The sequence below is a fragment of the Ranitomeya variabilis genome, chromosome 4, assembly GCF_051348905.1.
Source record: "Ranitomeya variabilis isolate aRanVar5 chromosome 4, aRanVar5.hap1, whole genome shotgun sequence".
Lineage (NCBI taxonomy): Eukaryota > Metazoa > Chordata > Amphibia > Anura > Dendrobatidae > Ranitomeya > Ranitomeya variabilis.
The window spans coordinates 476774510-476789149 of record NC_135235.1 but is presented as its reverse complement, the minus strand read 5'-3'; the positions used below and the strand labels follow the sequence as shown (position 1 = coordinate 476789149).

Below are 14640 nucleotides of genomic sequence, written 5' to 3'. Positions count from 1 at the left end.
GCCAGGGCCCGTCCGAGGGTGAGTATATCCATATTTTTTATTTTTATTTTGATCCAGGATCACTTCCGATATTTGTGTCCCATTGACTTGTATTGGTATCGGGTATCCAAGCCGATCCAATACCGATACTTTCAAATATTTGAAGGTATCGCTCAACACTACTCCCTACTAATGCTCTCACACCCCTCCAATTTATCCTAAACTCGGCTACCCAATTAATCCACCTCTTCCCCACTATTCCCCAGCCTCTCATCTCTGCCAATCCCTTCATTGGCTCCCCATTACTCTCAGACTCCAGTCCAAAACCCTATCCATGACATACAAAGCCATCCGCAAATTGTCTCCTCCATACATCTGTGGCCTAGTCTCCCGATACTTACCTACACGCACCCTCTGATCCTCACAATATCTCCTTCTCTAATCTCCTCTTATCTCCTCATACAAAATTTTTCCTGTGCATCCCCTACTCTGGAACTCTCTACCCCAACATATCAGACTCTTGCCTACTTTATAAATCTCCAAAAGGAACTTGAAGACCTACCTCTTCCAACAAGCTTACAACCTGCAGTAACCCATGCTCCACTATACCGCTCAGGGCTGGACTGGGACTAAAATTCAGCCCTGGCATTTGAAGTTACACAGGCCCACTTGTCACATGGTGACTATAATATCTTTGTTCACTTGTAGGTTACAAGAAGTGAGGGGAGTGTAACACGACTATATAACATATAATTACAGCTGTATCCAGCATTACAGCTCAGTCCTATTTATTGCTTTTAGTTGCAGTACAAAGAAAAGCCGCTACTTTACCTACATAACTGGATCTCGTACATAATGAAGGGATGAGACGACCAAAGGCTATAGAACCTCATTCTCATGCTCCATAAACGTTGCTTACAGCCACTTTTGATTCCGCTGGGTAGCAGGAGACATGGTGACTCTGAAGAGCTGTGACATCAGTATCTCAGTAACGTCACCGCTCTTCAGATATTCTGGGTCTTGTGCTGAGCTCGGCGACTGTGAAGAGCGGTACTGTTACTACCATCACCGCTCTTCAGAGTCGCTGGGTCTCGCCAGGTCTGAGCTAGTACTGGGGCTGTCTGATAGACTCCTCTCCATTACTTACACCAGGGATTGATAGCAGCTGACATTACGAAGCTGACATCAACCCTAAAAATCATTACACATACCAGAATTAAATGCTCTGGCGGCTGGGAAAAGCAGTAGAGTTAGCGCTATTCCCAGACGTCGGGTGCTAAAACTACAACTGTCATCATCCTTGCCTGGTCTCCCTGCGAAGCATTTCTGCTGTATTTACATGTGCTGATCTCAGGCCACTAAAGGAGTGTGATGACAATACTGAAGTCGTTTGCTTGTTTCCCGGCCTCTTTACGCCAACTGAGAAAGAATGAAGGGAACAGAACAATCACTAATAGATCAATCTGTCCCCATACAGTATCATGTTATCAGCAGCACAACTACAGTTTACACCGGAAATGTGCTGCAGAGAACAAGGATTTCTGTTACCACATAAACAATCCAATCACTCGATGAATAGGCAGCATTTTGCTTGTTTAGTATAATACACCCCATAGTCCTCCATATATTATAATGTGCACCTCAGTCCTCCATATAGTATAATACACTCCTCAGTCCTCCATATAGTATAATACACTCCTCAGTCCTCCATATAGTATAATACACTCCTCAGTCCTCCATATAGTATAATACACTCCCCATAGTCCTCCATATAGTATAATACACTCTTCTTAGTCCTCCATATATTAAAATACACTGCAATTCCTCCATATAGTATAATACACTCCTCAGTCCTCCATATAGTATAATGTACTGCCACAGTCCTCCATATAGTATAATACACTCCTCAGTTCTCCATATAGTATAATGTACTGCCACAGTCCTCCATATAGTATAATTCACTCCTCAGTCTTCCAAATAGTATAATACATTCCTCATAGTGCTCCATATAGTATAATGCCCCGCCATTGTCATCCATGTAGTACAATTCACTTCCCATAGTATAATGCACACCATATTTCTTCATATAGTATAAGGTATTCCCCATAGTCCTCAGTACAGTATAATGCAGCCCACATATAGTATAATGATGCCACCCCAAAGTATAATGCAGCCACCCCACAGAATATATTGTAGCCCCCTGAGTATAATGTAACCCCCCAGAGAATATAATGCAGCCCCCTCATATAGTGTAATGCAGCCCCATATGGTAGCCCCTCATAGAAAATAATGCAGCCCCCCATAGAATATAATGTAGCCCCTCCATAGAATATAATACAGCACCCTATAGAATGTAATACAGCCCCCCATATAATGCAATACAGCCCACCTCCCCATAGAATATAATACAGCCCCCATAGAATATAATGTAGCCCCCAGAGAATGTAATACAGCCCCCCATAGAATGTAATACAGCCCCCCATAGAATGTAATACAGCCCTCCCACATAGAATGTAACACAGCCCTCCCCCATAGAATGTAATGCAGCCAGCCCCCATAGAATGTAATGCAGCCAGCCCTCATAGAATGTAATGCAGCCAGCCACCAATAGAATGTAATGCAGCACAGCCCCCATAGGATGTAATGCAGCACAGCCCCCATAGAATGTAATGCAGCACAGCCCCCATAGAATGTAATGCCGCACAGCCCCCATACAATGTAACGCAGCCAGCCCCCATAGAATGTAACGCAGCCAGCCCCCATAGAATGTAATGCTGCACAGCCCCCATAGAATGTAATGCAGCACAGCCCCCATAGAATGTAATGCAGCACAGCCGCCATAGAATGTAATGCAGCCCCCTAATAGCCCCACAATCCAGTTATCAGTCACTGATATATTAAAAAAAAAAACATACATTCCTCACTTCTCCTCATGCCCCGCACTGTTCCTGGCTCCGGTCTCAGCGGCTGCAGTCTGCCCGGCCACACAGCAGGTGCGCGATGATATGACATCATCGTGCACCCGCAGTGTCAGAGGCAGAGCGGGGAATGATGGGAGAGGGAGTGACAGCGGACGCTCTCTCCTCCATCATTGCATTCAACTGTACTGGCGATATAGACGCCGGTATAGTTGAATGCGGCGGCGCTGCCGGGGGGAGTCGTCGGCAGGGGGGGGAGTCGGCGCTGGCGAGCGGCCCACTACTACCACCGGCCCTTCTGGCATTTGCCAGAAATGCCCAATTGCCAGTCCGGCCCTGATACCGCTGCACGACCAGCTCTGCCCTCGCCTACTGTATTTTAACCCAGCCCTTGTAGATTGTGAGCCCCCTGTCTTCCTGTACCAATCAGTAACTTGTATTGTTCCAGATTATTGTACTTGTTTTTTAATATGTACACCCCTTTTCACATGTAAAACGCCATGGAATAAAAGGTGTTATAATAATAATAATAATACTAATAATAATAGAGCAGAATAATTCAATGATTTATATTTAACCACTTAGCATCAGGCTGTCAGAATAACTTGTCAGTAATCTTTAACTAAATTCTCCAGAACCTGCTGTCTTCAAAACACCCAGACTTATACAATCAATGGCACATTTATTAGGAATACCACCTGCCCTAATACATACTTAATGAGGGCAATTAGGTAGATTGGATAATAACATGTTCCTTTGTGGGTTTCCCAGGAGACAAAGTACATCCTTTTCACCGAAGGACAGAGAGACTTTGAGTGGCTGAAAGCATTACAGCAGAACAAAGAGATCACCAACAGTATTCTGAAGCAATACAGGTATATAGCTTGTTACCCATCAAATGCTTTCTGTGGGACTAGCCATCCATATAGCATTCTCCCAGTGATCGTATTCATCCCCTACTCTGTACAATAGAATGTCTGATCTATCACCTACATTACATGGATATGGTTACGTTTTCTGAAAATCTGCAGTTTCAGCTTCCCACATTAATTTAACTGCGACTGAAACTAGATATCAGTTCTTAAACAAACGTATAGAAGTAGCCTGATGTGTATCTTATATGTCATGTATGTTAAGGATTGCTGATGAGATGGCCAGAGAAAAACATGGCAAAATTACTCAAAGGATCACTTTGAAAAATTGGGAATTAATTATTTTTTTTTTACTTTAAACCTTGGTTTCCCTACATAGAACTAGGAGTCTGTAAGTTTTACATATCAACAAAACAAAATTAACTTATTTCCGTGTGGTTCTATTTTATAAGACAAATACCAATTTCCTTCCAAAATTGCTTGTTATTCCTATTTTCATAAATTGGTATGGTTATATAGCTTTTACAATTTACTGCTGATTAAACTGTGCAATTGTTCTTGAGAGATTAACATTTTTCTATTGTTTACATCTCATTTCCTAGTAGTCCGACCACTGCTGCAATTTAATTTATAAATGCAGCATGGAAGCTGGCCAAGATAAGATAATATAAGTGATAACAGTGTGCTCCTGAGATACTGGTCAGCTTCAAAACAGCGCTTACAAACTCAATAGACAAGAGCCACCAAGCACTAGGTGGTCAGTGTCCAAAGCAACAAACTCTAAACAAAATAAGAATATCTCAAGAACAGCTGAAAATTTTCATAAGCAGTGAATAGAAAAATAGTTTTTACTTACAAGCACTATACCAATTTATGCAGATTGGAAAAACTCTTTAACTTAATATAGTCTTGTGACTTCCTAAGTCAATAAAAGTTTTACACTTCAATTTTAATTTGTCAAATTCATTACTAGTGTTGAGCATTCCGATACTGCAAATATCGGGTATCGGCCGATATTCGCTGTATGGGAATTCCGATACCGAGTTCCGATACTTTTGCGATATCGGAATCGGAAGTTCCTATAGTGCAATTATGAACTATAATGGAGTGTGGGCCGTGCGTGGGCAGAGACTGCGTGTGTGTGCAGGCGGGGTCTGTGCGTGACCGTGGGGGGTCTGTACGTGCCTGCCGGGGCTCTGTGCGGGCTGCCAGGGGTCTGTGCAGGCTCCTGGGGCTCTGTGCGGGCTACTGGAGCTCTGTGCGGGCTGCCGGGGCTCTGTGCAAGCTGCCGGGGCTCTGTACTGGCTGCCGGGGCTCTGTGTGGGCTGCCGGGGCTCTGTGCGGGCTGCCGGGGCTCTGTGCGTGCCTGCTGGGGCTCTGTGCGGGCTGCCGGGGCTCTGTGCAAGCTGCCGGGGCTCTGAAGGGCTGCCGGGGCTCTGTCCGGGCTGCCGGGGCTCTGTGCGTGCATGCTGGGGCTCTGTGCGGGCTGCTGGGGCTCTGTGCAAGCTGCCGGGGCTCTGTGCGTGCCTGCCGGGGCTCTGTGCGTGCCTGCCGGGGCTCTGTGCGTGCCTGCCGGGGCTCTGTGCGTGCCTGCCGGGGCTCTGTGCGGGCTGCCAGGGCTCTGTGCGGGCTGCCGGGGCTCTGTGAGTGACTGCTGGGGCTCTGTGCGGGCTGCATTTTTTCTTTAACTTTCCTTGGGGTATTGGGACACTGAAAGCGCCAATACCAAGGTGGTTTCCAAAAAGTTCATTCTGTGGATCAGCTAGGAAGAAAGGCAACGAAAGGGCTCATTCAAATGACAATTATTTTTCTCATATGCAAAAAGTGACCCGAGTTTCATCACTGATTTTAATCATATTTTCATCAGAGTTCGGTCAATATGTCAGTTTTTCCATCAGAGTTTCAGCAGTTTTTCTCATACAATAAAAAGAAGATGAAGGTTTCTCAAGCTTTTCTTATGAAAAAGTCTGTAAAACATATATGGCTTTCAGTGCTGTCTGATTTAGATTTGCATTGGTGAGTTTGGTCCATGACTTGGATCAAAATAGGACAGGAGCTTTTTCATTAAGGTGTTTGCGTTACAATTATGGCTTAAAACACCTCAATAAGTTGCAATGTATTTGAGCAACTTGGAAATTGCTCAAAAATATTGTGACATCTGGTGTTTACTCTCTCTTCTCGGCCTGCTATGCCGATATGGGTGGAACGGGATATGGTTATACCTGCCTTTGAAATACATGAAAAACGATGCCACTTTAGTGATGTATCTTCTTCCAGAAATTTACTCCAGTAACTAACTGGACTATATATCTTGCAGGGGCAGGCACCAGTTAACAGACATGCCTAATGCATTAAGCCCATATCTGTGTAAGGAAACATTCTTTGGGCTCCATAAAAGCGATGCCGATGAAAAAGAGATACGAGGATAAAAATTAACTGATTTTTATTAAAGCTGCATGTTTTGGAGCTGATCCAGCCCCTTCCTCAGGCATATTTTTCATGCATAATTTTATTCAATTAATGCATTAAGCGATGTGCATCGCTTAATGAGTAAGGCACAAGATGCTCCATTGAGCCTGTTCATTCAGACTGGCGACACAATGAAAATCTCAATGAAATGAGCCAAAAAAACTGAAATTAGCTTTTTATTTTGCCAGTGATTCTTACCAAAAGTTAAGTCATGCACCACCATGTTCTAGATGGAGAAGCCCTCTTGTAGGCAACTCGATATAAAACGTAAATTGCTTTATAGTACAGTACATGCCACAGCAACCTTAGTATCATGTGTAGAGGGGGCAGAGCACTTATGTATTTTTTCGCAAAGTCATTATGCCTCACATATTTCTTTAGACTTCGTCCCCGCGATGACTTTGGTAACAGCTTCGACCTGAAGAATTTATTAGTTGTACATCCAGATTTTACACGGTACTTGAAAAACAGGTAAGATCAGCTTAAATATTAAGGTTACAGTAAATCTACATAAGGTTACAATCCTGTTCTTACACCATGTTCTCCATTTGTAATGCAAAAACCTGGAGAACAAGAAATAAAGATCACTTATATTGTAATCTCTCTAGATTAGCCTCTAGAATAGTTTTATTGTTGCTCTTACCATATACATAGTCAAGAAATTTATTTTTGAAAATGTGGCATAGAGAATCATGTAAATGTTACTGCTTCCCATATTTTGTCTCATTTACTGGACCATTGCTATTTCCTGTTGAATATAAATATCAGACTATTCAGATGTTGTATTAAAGCACCACCTTTTTTTAATTCAGCACTAGAAAGGGAACAGACAATAGTGATACCAATGTGTAGTAAAATACGTACTGGTCACGGTTTTCTGCTCCCATGTTGGCTGGGAGACCTGGAGCCATTTTTCAATGTAAGTCTATGAGACTCAGAACGAGGCTCTCCTACACTTTTACATGGAGAGCTAATGACTGTTACCTCTGACTTCTGGACAGTCACAACTGACGGACAGGGATCAAAGCAGTGCTGGCACCAGTAGAAGATGGCAACTGGTAAGTATTCTACTACATATAGGAAACGGATATTAAGGATGTCAGTATGGTACTGAAATAAATAAATACTTTAAAGGGAATCTGTCAGCAGAATTTCACACCCCAATATATTTATATAATATAATATAATATAATAATAATAATACATGTACTGTAGCTATTTCAAAGATAAGTCCAACAAGACCTTTATATGGCCAGTCTGCGCCTCCATTACTGAAATTCAGCGTTTGAATTGATATGCAAATGAGGCTGAAAGTTTGTGGCAGCTTTGTCAGTCCAGCTCTATTCCCGGCCCAGCGCCGCCTCCTCCTGCTTAACTGACGGCTCCTTTGCCTAAAGTCACACAGCAAAAAAGTTGTCAGTTAAGCAGGAGAAGAAGGTGCTGGGCGGGAAATGGAGCTGGAGTAAAAATGCTACCACAATATTTCAGTCTTATTTGCATTTCAATTCAAACGCTGAATTCTCAGTAACGGAGGAATAGACTGGCCCTGTAAAGATATTGCTAGACTTATTTTTGAAAGAGCTACATGGTTATATACCATAAATAGTTTGGAGCATAAAATCCTATTGACAATAATAATAATTTCCTTCAAACTAAGCCTGATGAGAATATCTAAGTAGTCTTGAAATCTTGCTTTATATTAATCACCTTTTTATTTAACTATTAAAAAAGGTATCAACCTCTGAAGATTATCAATTATCAGTTACAGTTAGGTCCAAAAATACTTGGACAGTGACCAAATTTTCGTGATTTGGGCTTTGCATCTCACTAATATCCTGTGAAATGTTTAGGAACTGCAACCATTTTTCTACAAAGCCTCTTCATTTCAGGGGCTCAAAAGTAATTTGACAAATTAACTTTACCATAAATAAAATGCTCATTTTTAATACTTTGTAATCTTGAAGCCATGGACATCACCAAATGCTGGGTTCCCTCCTTTGTGATGCTATGGACATTATTTACATGTGACAGGAGGCCAGAGCATAGAGACATTGCAATGTTCAGTCATTACTACAGCCCTGGTCCTGCCTCTCATAGATTAATGAGGGAATAACCCACACAGCAAATTAAAGAACTTTTTAAATAATTGTCCTATTACTTTTGGTCCATTTAAAAGGAGTCACCTACATGGTAAAGAACTATAATTTTTAAACCCTTGCTCTAGTTACGATGTGAATACCCTCAAAGATAGTCTGCACTTTAAGCCTGTATTGATTATATAACTGTATCTTGAATATGTTTTAGTAAACAACTAAAATACTCAAACTTGGGTCACTGTCAAAATATTTCTCATAGAAATTGCTCATAGAAATATATGAATCTATCACACTCAGTTCAGGAGATGTACAGCCAGTCAGTAAGATGGCGCATGTGCAGATTAAGATATTGGCACAGAGATCTCGTCTCCCGAGATCTCAACCTGCATATGCACCGCCTCCGGCAGACATTTTCCTGAAGTCCACCGCAGTGAAAACTATGGGACGTGCGGGGATTCCGATGGGATTTTATGAAAGCCTGGAGCCTGCCACAGCCTCCCAGCCCTGGGCTCCTAGCATTGCCCAACTCCTGCCGTCGCCGCAAGCTTCTTGCAGCAGCAAAATCAAACTCGAAAATGAAGTTACAGGCTGATCCAACTTCAGTGGAAATGCCTCAAGACAAGGAAATGATGCTCAGTAGTGTGTGTGGCCTCCACGTGCCTGTATGACCTCCCTACAATGCCTGGCATGCTCCTGATGAGGCGGCAGATGGTCTTCTGAGGGATCTCCTCCCAGACCTGGATGAAAGCATCCGCCAACTCCTGGACAGTCTGTGGTGCATTGTGACGTTGGTGGATGGTGCGAGACATGATGTCCCAGATGTGTTCAATCGGATTCGGGTCTGGGGAACAGGCGGGCCATAGCGTCAATGCCTTCATCTTGCAGGAACTGCTGACATACTCCAGCCACATGAGGTCTGGCATTGTCCTGCATTAGGGGAAACTCAGGGCCAACCGCACCAGCATATGGTCTCACAAGGGGTCTGAGGATCTCATCTCAGTACCTAATGGCAGTCAGGCTACCTCTGGCGAACACATGGAGGGCTGTGCGGCCCTCCAAAGAAATACCACCCCACACCATTACTGACCCACTGCCTAACCGGTCATGCTGAAGGATGTTGCAGGCAGCAGATCACTCTCCATGACGTCTCCAGACTCTGTCACATCTGTCACATGTGCTCAGTGTGAACCTGCTTTCATCTGTGAAGAGCACAGGGTGCCAGTGGTGAATTTGCCAATCCTGGTGTTCTGTGGCAAATGCCAAGCGTCCTGCACAGTGTTGGGCTGTGAGCACAACCCCCATCTGTGGACGTCGGGCACTCAGACTTCCTCATGGAGTCGGTTTCTAACCATTTGTGCAGACACATGCACATTTGAGACCTGCTGGAGGTCATTTTGAAGGGCTCTGGCAGTGCTCCTCCTGTTCCTCCTTGCACAAAGGCTGAGGTAGCAGTCCTGCTGCTGAGTTGTTGCCCTCCTACAGCCCCCTCCACGTCTCCTGGTGTACTGGCCTGTCTCCTGGTAGCGCCTCTGGACACTACGCTGACAGACACAGCAAACCTTCTTGCCACAGCTGACATCGATGTGCCATCCTGGATGAGCTGCACTACCTGAGCCACTTATGTGAGTTGTAGAGTCCATCTCATGCTACCACGAGTGTGAAAGCACAACCAACATTCAAAAGTGACCAAAACATCAGCCAGAAAGCATTAGTACTGAGATGTGTCTATTCCATTTGCACAACAGCATGTGAAATTGATTGTCAAACAGTGTTGCTTACTAAGTGAACAGTTTGATTTCACAGAAGTTTGATTTACTTGGTCTTATATTCTTTTAAGTGTTCCCTTAATTTTTTTGAGCAGTGTAGTTATACTCCTGAATATAAATACTGTAGGATATTAGATGTGTAGTCCAGCACTTGAGAAAATCTTTTAAAATTATCCTTCTAATAAAAGTCACTGCAGTCACCCTACGTCACTGCAGATTTCTGAATCCAAATGTTGTCAGGATTCTCTGGTATTGCCGGTGAGAGCAGGTGGTCACGTGATCGCAATTATGCAATTTGCATACTTCCAGCCCCATTTCGACTAGTCTTCTCAGCCTTGCTCAATTCAGGTGAACAAGACCAAGCATGTCTAGTCCGCATGTGACCATATACAGGTGCATCACACAAAATTAGAATATGATCAAAAAGTTAATTTCAGTTCTTCAATACAAAAAGTGAAACTCATATATTATATAGAGCTATAACAAACAGCGTGATCTATTTCAACTGTTTATTTCTTTTAATGTTGATGATTATGGCTTACAGCCAATGCAAACTCAAAAGTCATTATCTCAGTAAATTAGAATACTTCAAAACACCAGCTTGAAAAGTGATTTTAAAATCTGAAATGTTGGCCTACTGAAATGCATATTCAGTAAATGCACTCAATACTTGGTCTGGGCTTCTTTTGCATCAATTACTGCATCAATGCGGCGTGGCTTGGAGGCGATCAGTCTGCGGCACTGCTGAGGTGTTATGGAAGCCCAGGTTGCTTTGATAGCAGCCTCCAGCTTGTCTGCATTGTTGGGTCTGGTGTCTCGCATCTTCCTCTTGACAATACCCCATAGATTCTCTATGGGGTTAAGGTCAGGTGAGTTTTCTGGACAATCAAGCCCAGTGATACTGTTGTTTTTAAACCAGGTATTGGTACTTTTGGCAGTGTGGACAGGTGCCAAGTCCTGCTGGAGAATGAAATTTCCATCTCCAAAAAGCTTATTTGCAGAGGGAATCATGAAGTGCTCTAAAGTTTCCTGGTAGACGGCTGCGCTGACTTTGGTCTTGATAAAACACAGTAGACCTACACTGGATTTTCATTGTCAGTAAGCCATAATCATCAACATTAACAGAAATAAACACTTGAAATACATCACTCTGTTTGTAATGACTCTATATAATATATGAGTTTTACTTTCAGTACTGAAGAACTGAAATAAATTAACTTTTTGATAATATTCTAATTTTGTGAGATGCACCTGTACTTGTCACGTGATCTCTCACCGGCAATATTCGGGAATTCTGGCAGCCTGCACTGCACACACTCTAAGGATTTAAAACTCTGCAATCAAGTAAAGTGACTGCAGACTTTCACCAGAAGACTGGACAACCCGTTTAGTTAGCTCATAAAAGGCACATATATACTTATATTAATCCAAGGAAATTCAGTCACCCCTCAGCCATCTTTAAAAAAAAAAAAATAACCTTAACATTGATGAATCTTTTTGTGTACTGTAGCACACTCACGTTATTTATTAGTTTGTTCCCCCTCTGTTATCGCACAAATTCTGCCATGTCTTTCTCATAATATTCACTGGTGTGCAAGAATATACTCAATAATTCAAGTATGTAGCTTAATTAGTCATCTGTATAGAGGTAAACCTGTGGACATAATATGTTACATTTCCCAATATTTGTGAGAATAGAACTGAGATCAGGTTCTTAACATTTTCCTGTGTATTTTATAGGTTCTTGAGATCAACCACACTTGATGGGAAATATTGGAAATTTTACAGGCCAAGCACAGGGGCCTTGGTTCTACTTACAGCACTACACCTCTGTGACCAGGTGAGTGTGATAACTTTCTAGACATGGTCTCGTATGGGCAGTTGGCAGTATATTGCTGGGCTCCAGAAACTCATGTACAGACTGCTTGTTTCCTACACCCACTTACTTTGCTTACGTTTCATCCTGGCCCTGGAGGAGCAGCTTCTGCCAATGTATATAAAAGAGTCCTGTGCTCCCTGCCCATGTGGCCTAACAGAGAAGCTGTTATGTAATATACACATATGGGTTCTGCATTCACTTGGCTGCAGTTTTACACTGAATTACAGCTATTTTTTCCTTTGTCTCCATCAATGCTTATTATACAGACTAGAGACCAAGCAAGGCTGTCTATTCCTGATAAGACATTTTGACCACGTTCACACATTCAGTATTTGGTCAGTATTTTACATGAGTATTTGTAAACGAAAACCAGGAGTGGGTGAAAAATACAGAAGTGGTGACGTGTTTCTATTAGTTTTCCTTACTGATCATATAAATGTGGACTCTCATTCTTGTATAGGTCAAAATATATCAGCATGCTGACCTTAACATCCCTGCAATCACCTATTATACACTGTAACTGCCTTTAATACATTAGTATGCCTCTTTAACCTCTGTTTTCTTACCTTGAAGATCAATGCCTATGGTTTTATGACAGATGATTTCAAAGAATATGCCAATCATTATTATGACAAGACGAAGACGAAAGTTGATTTTTATATAAATCACGATTTTATGTTGGAGAAAGACTTATGGGCTCGTCTACATGAGGAAAATATCATCAAACTTTTCAAGAGAACTAAAGGACTATAGGACTGGGACCACATCGAGAAATCATGACACTGACCTCTTTGTGACCAAGAAAAAAAGCTAACTTCATCCTAGTGACAGGCGAATCTTTTCACAGTTTTGGAGCTATTGTTCATTTATTTCATATTCTATTTAAATATTGTAACTATTTAGAACTATATGATGTATATATCAGTCATGAGTACATGTCACAATGCCTCCGGGTCTTCTATACACTATAGCCAATCAGATCTTACCACGGTGGGGCCTGTTAGTCCAACTATCAGTCAAGCACTGACAGTGTAGAGTAATACACAACATCACTAAGGTAGTGCTACTGTATGTATGTCTAATGTGATCGTAAGATTGAATGTTAAAGTCCTCTTGGGGACCAATAATTATTGTTGAAAAAAAAGATTTAAATAAAAAAAAAAAGAAGGAAAAACACCCTCCCTCAAGAAAATATAGAGGGACAAATCTATGCTAAAACTGCCAAGTTTGATGCTTGCTGAAAACTAAACAAAAAAATTAATCAAAAGTTGCATTAAAAGAGATACCAATAAATACTACAAAGTGGTATGCAAAAAAACAAGCCCCCACGCAGGCCTATAAAAAATGCAGAAATTAAGGCTCCCAGAACATGATGCAAAGCAAATCATGTCTGATGTGATTGGGGCCATCTCCATGATGTCGGCTCTGTGGCAGCAGCTTCACCAGCAGTGATGAGGAGGCCAGTGTGGGCTGCACTGCCAGCGAGATATCGGGACTGTGGAAACTGCATCTCCTGGCCTCCAGTCACGGTTCACACCGGACAGCACAAGCACCAGGAAGTAGTGTGTGTGGTGTGTGTATTCACATATACAATGTCTTCAATAAAATGGCACCGGAGATCGCGGCATAACCATGTGCTGACTCTGGTGCCATTTTATGGAAGTAATATACTACAAAAATAAAGGGAACCTGTCAATTTCAGTCATGCCACAGATTCATTCACTGCTCTGAATATAAAGAGTGACCACTGTAACCGCGCTCCTGGCTCTGACTGATAGCTGGCCTCAATGTGGAGCCAGTGTACTCAACAGTGACTGAAACCGTGGTGCCCCCGCTCCCATGACTGAAACCGAATGCTGGTGGGGAGTTTTTTTTTAATTTTGTAGTACAACACTTTAATAACATGGCGCTAGAGATTGCTGTATGCGCTTGCGCTGACTCCAGCGCCATTTTTTTGAAGTAATGTACTACAACGTCAACATAGCAGTACGCATGCGTCGGACATAGGGATACTGGCAATAGGCGGTGCATGCGCACTGTTATGTTGACATTGTAATACATTACTTCAATAAAATGGCGCTGGAGTCAGCGCGTGCACATACTGCGATCTCTGGCGCTATTTTATTGAAGACACTGTATTCGCAGACACAGTGTTTTAAAAAAAATGGCACCAGAAATGTACCAATAAAAATGCTCGCCACCCAATTAAATGCTATAAGTTGAATATCACTGTAAATATATTGACCAACATTATAAAAATATATAATTATTCATCCTGTATGGAGCATAATATACTACAAAATATAAAAAGTGCAATGACAGAATTGCTGCATTTTGCACATGCAACATCACATAAAAATGAATTAAAAAGTGACAACAAATTGTACATACCCAAAAATGGCACCAGTGAAAACTACAGTTTGTCCTGCAAAAAATTATCCCTTGTACAGCTTTGACTACTGAAAGATAAAAATAAATATTGGTCTTTAAATATGGTGATCCCCCCAAAAATATATTTTTTTCAATATTGATTTTTTAAGGGAGTAGTAAAACAAATAGCATAAAATATATAAATTTGTATTGGAATCGATGAATCGACCTGCAGAATAAAATTAATATATAAATTAAGCTTTATAGTGAACAATGTTTTTTTTTTTAAAT

General features: G+C 41.9%; 1 protein-coding gene across 1 annotated transcript in view; it reads left to right on the top strand.

Moving 5' to 3' along the window:
• ST6GALNAC1 (ST6 N-acetylgalactosaminide alpha-2,6-sialyltransferase 1) overlaps positions 1 to 13115 on the top strand; it is a 151643-nt gene extending 138528 nt beyond the window's left edge. The window contains exons 6-9 of the mRNA XM_077251833.1: positions 3669 to 3772; positions 6620 to 6709; positions 11841 to 11940; positions 12553 to 13115. Coding sequence (XP_077107948.1) covers positions 3669 to 3772; positions 6620 to 6709; positions 11841 to 11940; positions 12553 to 12732 — 474 coding nt within the window. The 3' untranslated portion in view covers positions 12733 to 13115. The remainder of the gene's footprint in view (positions 1 to 3668; positions 3773 to 6619; positions 6710 to 11840; positions 11941 to 12552) is intronic.
• Positions 13116 to 14640: the final 1525 nt, after the last annotated feature.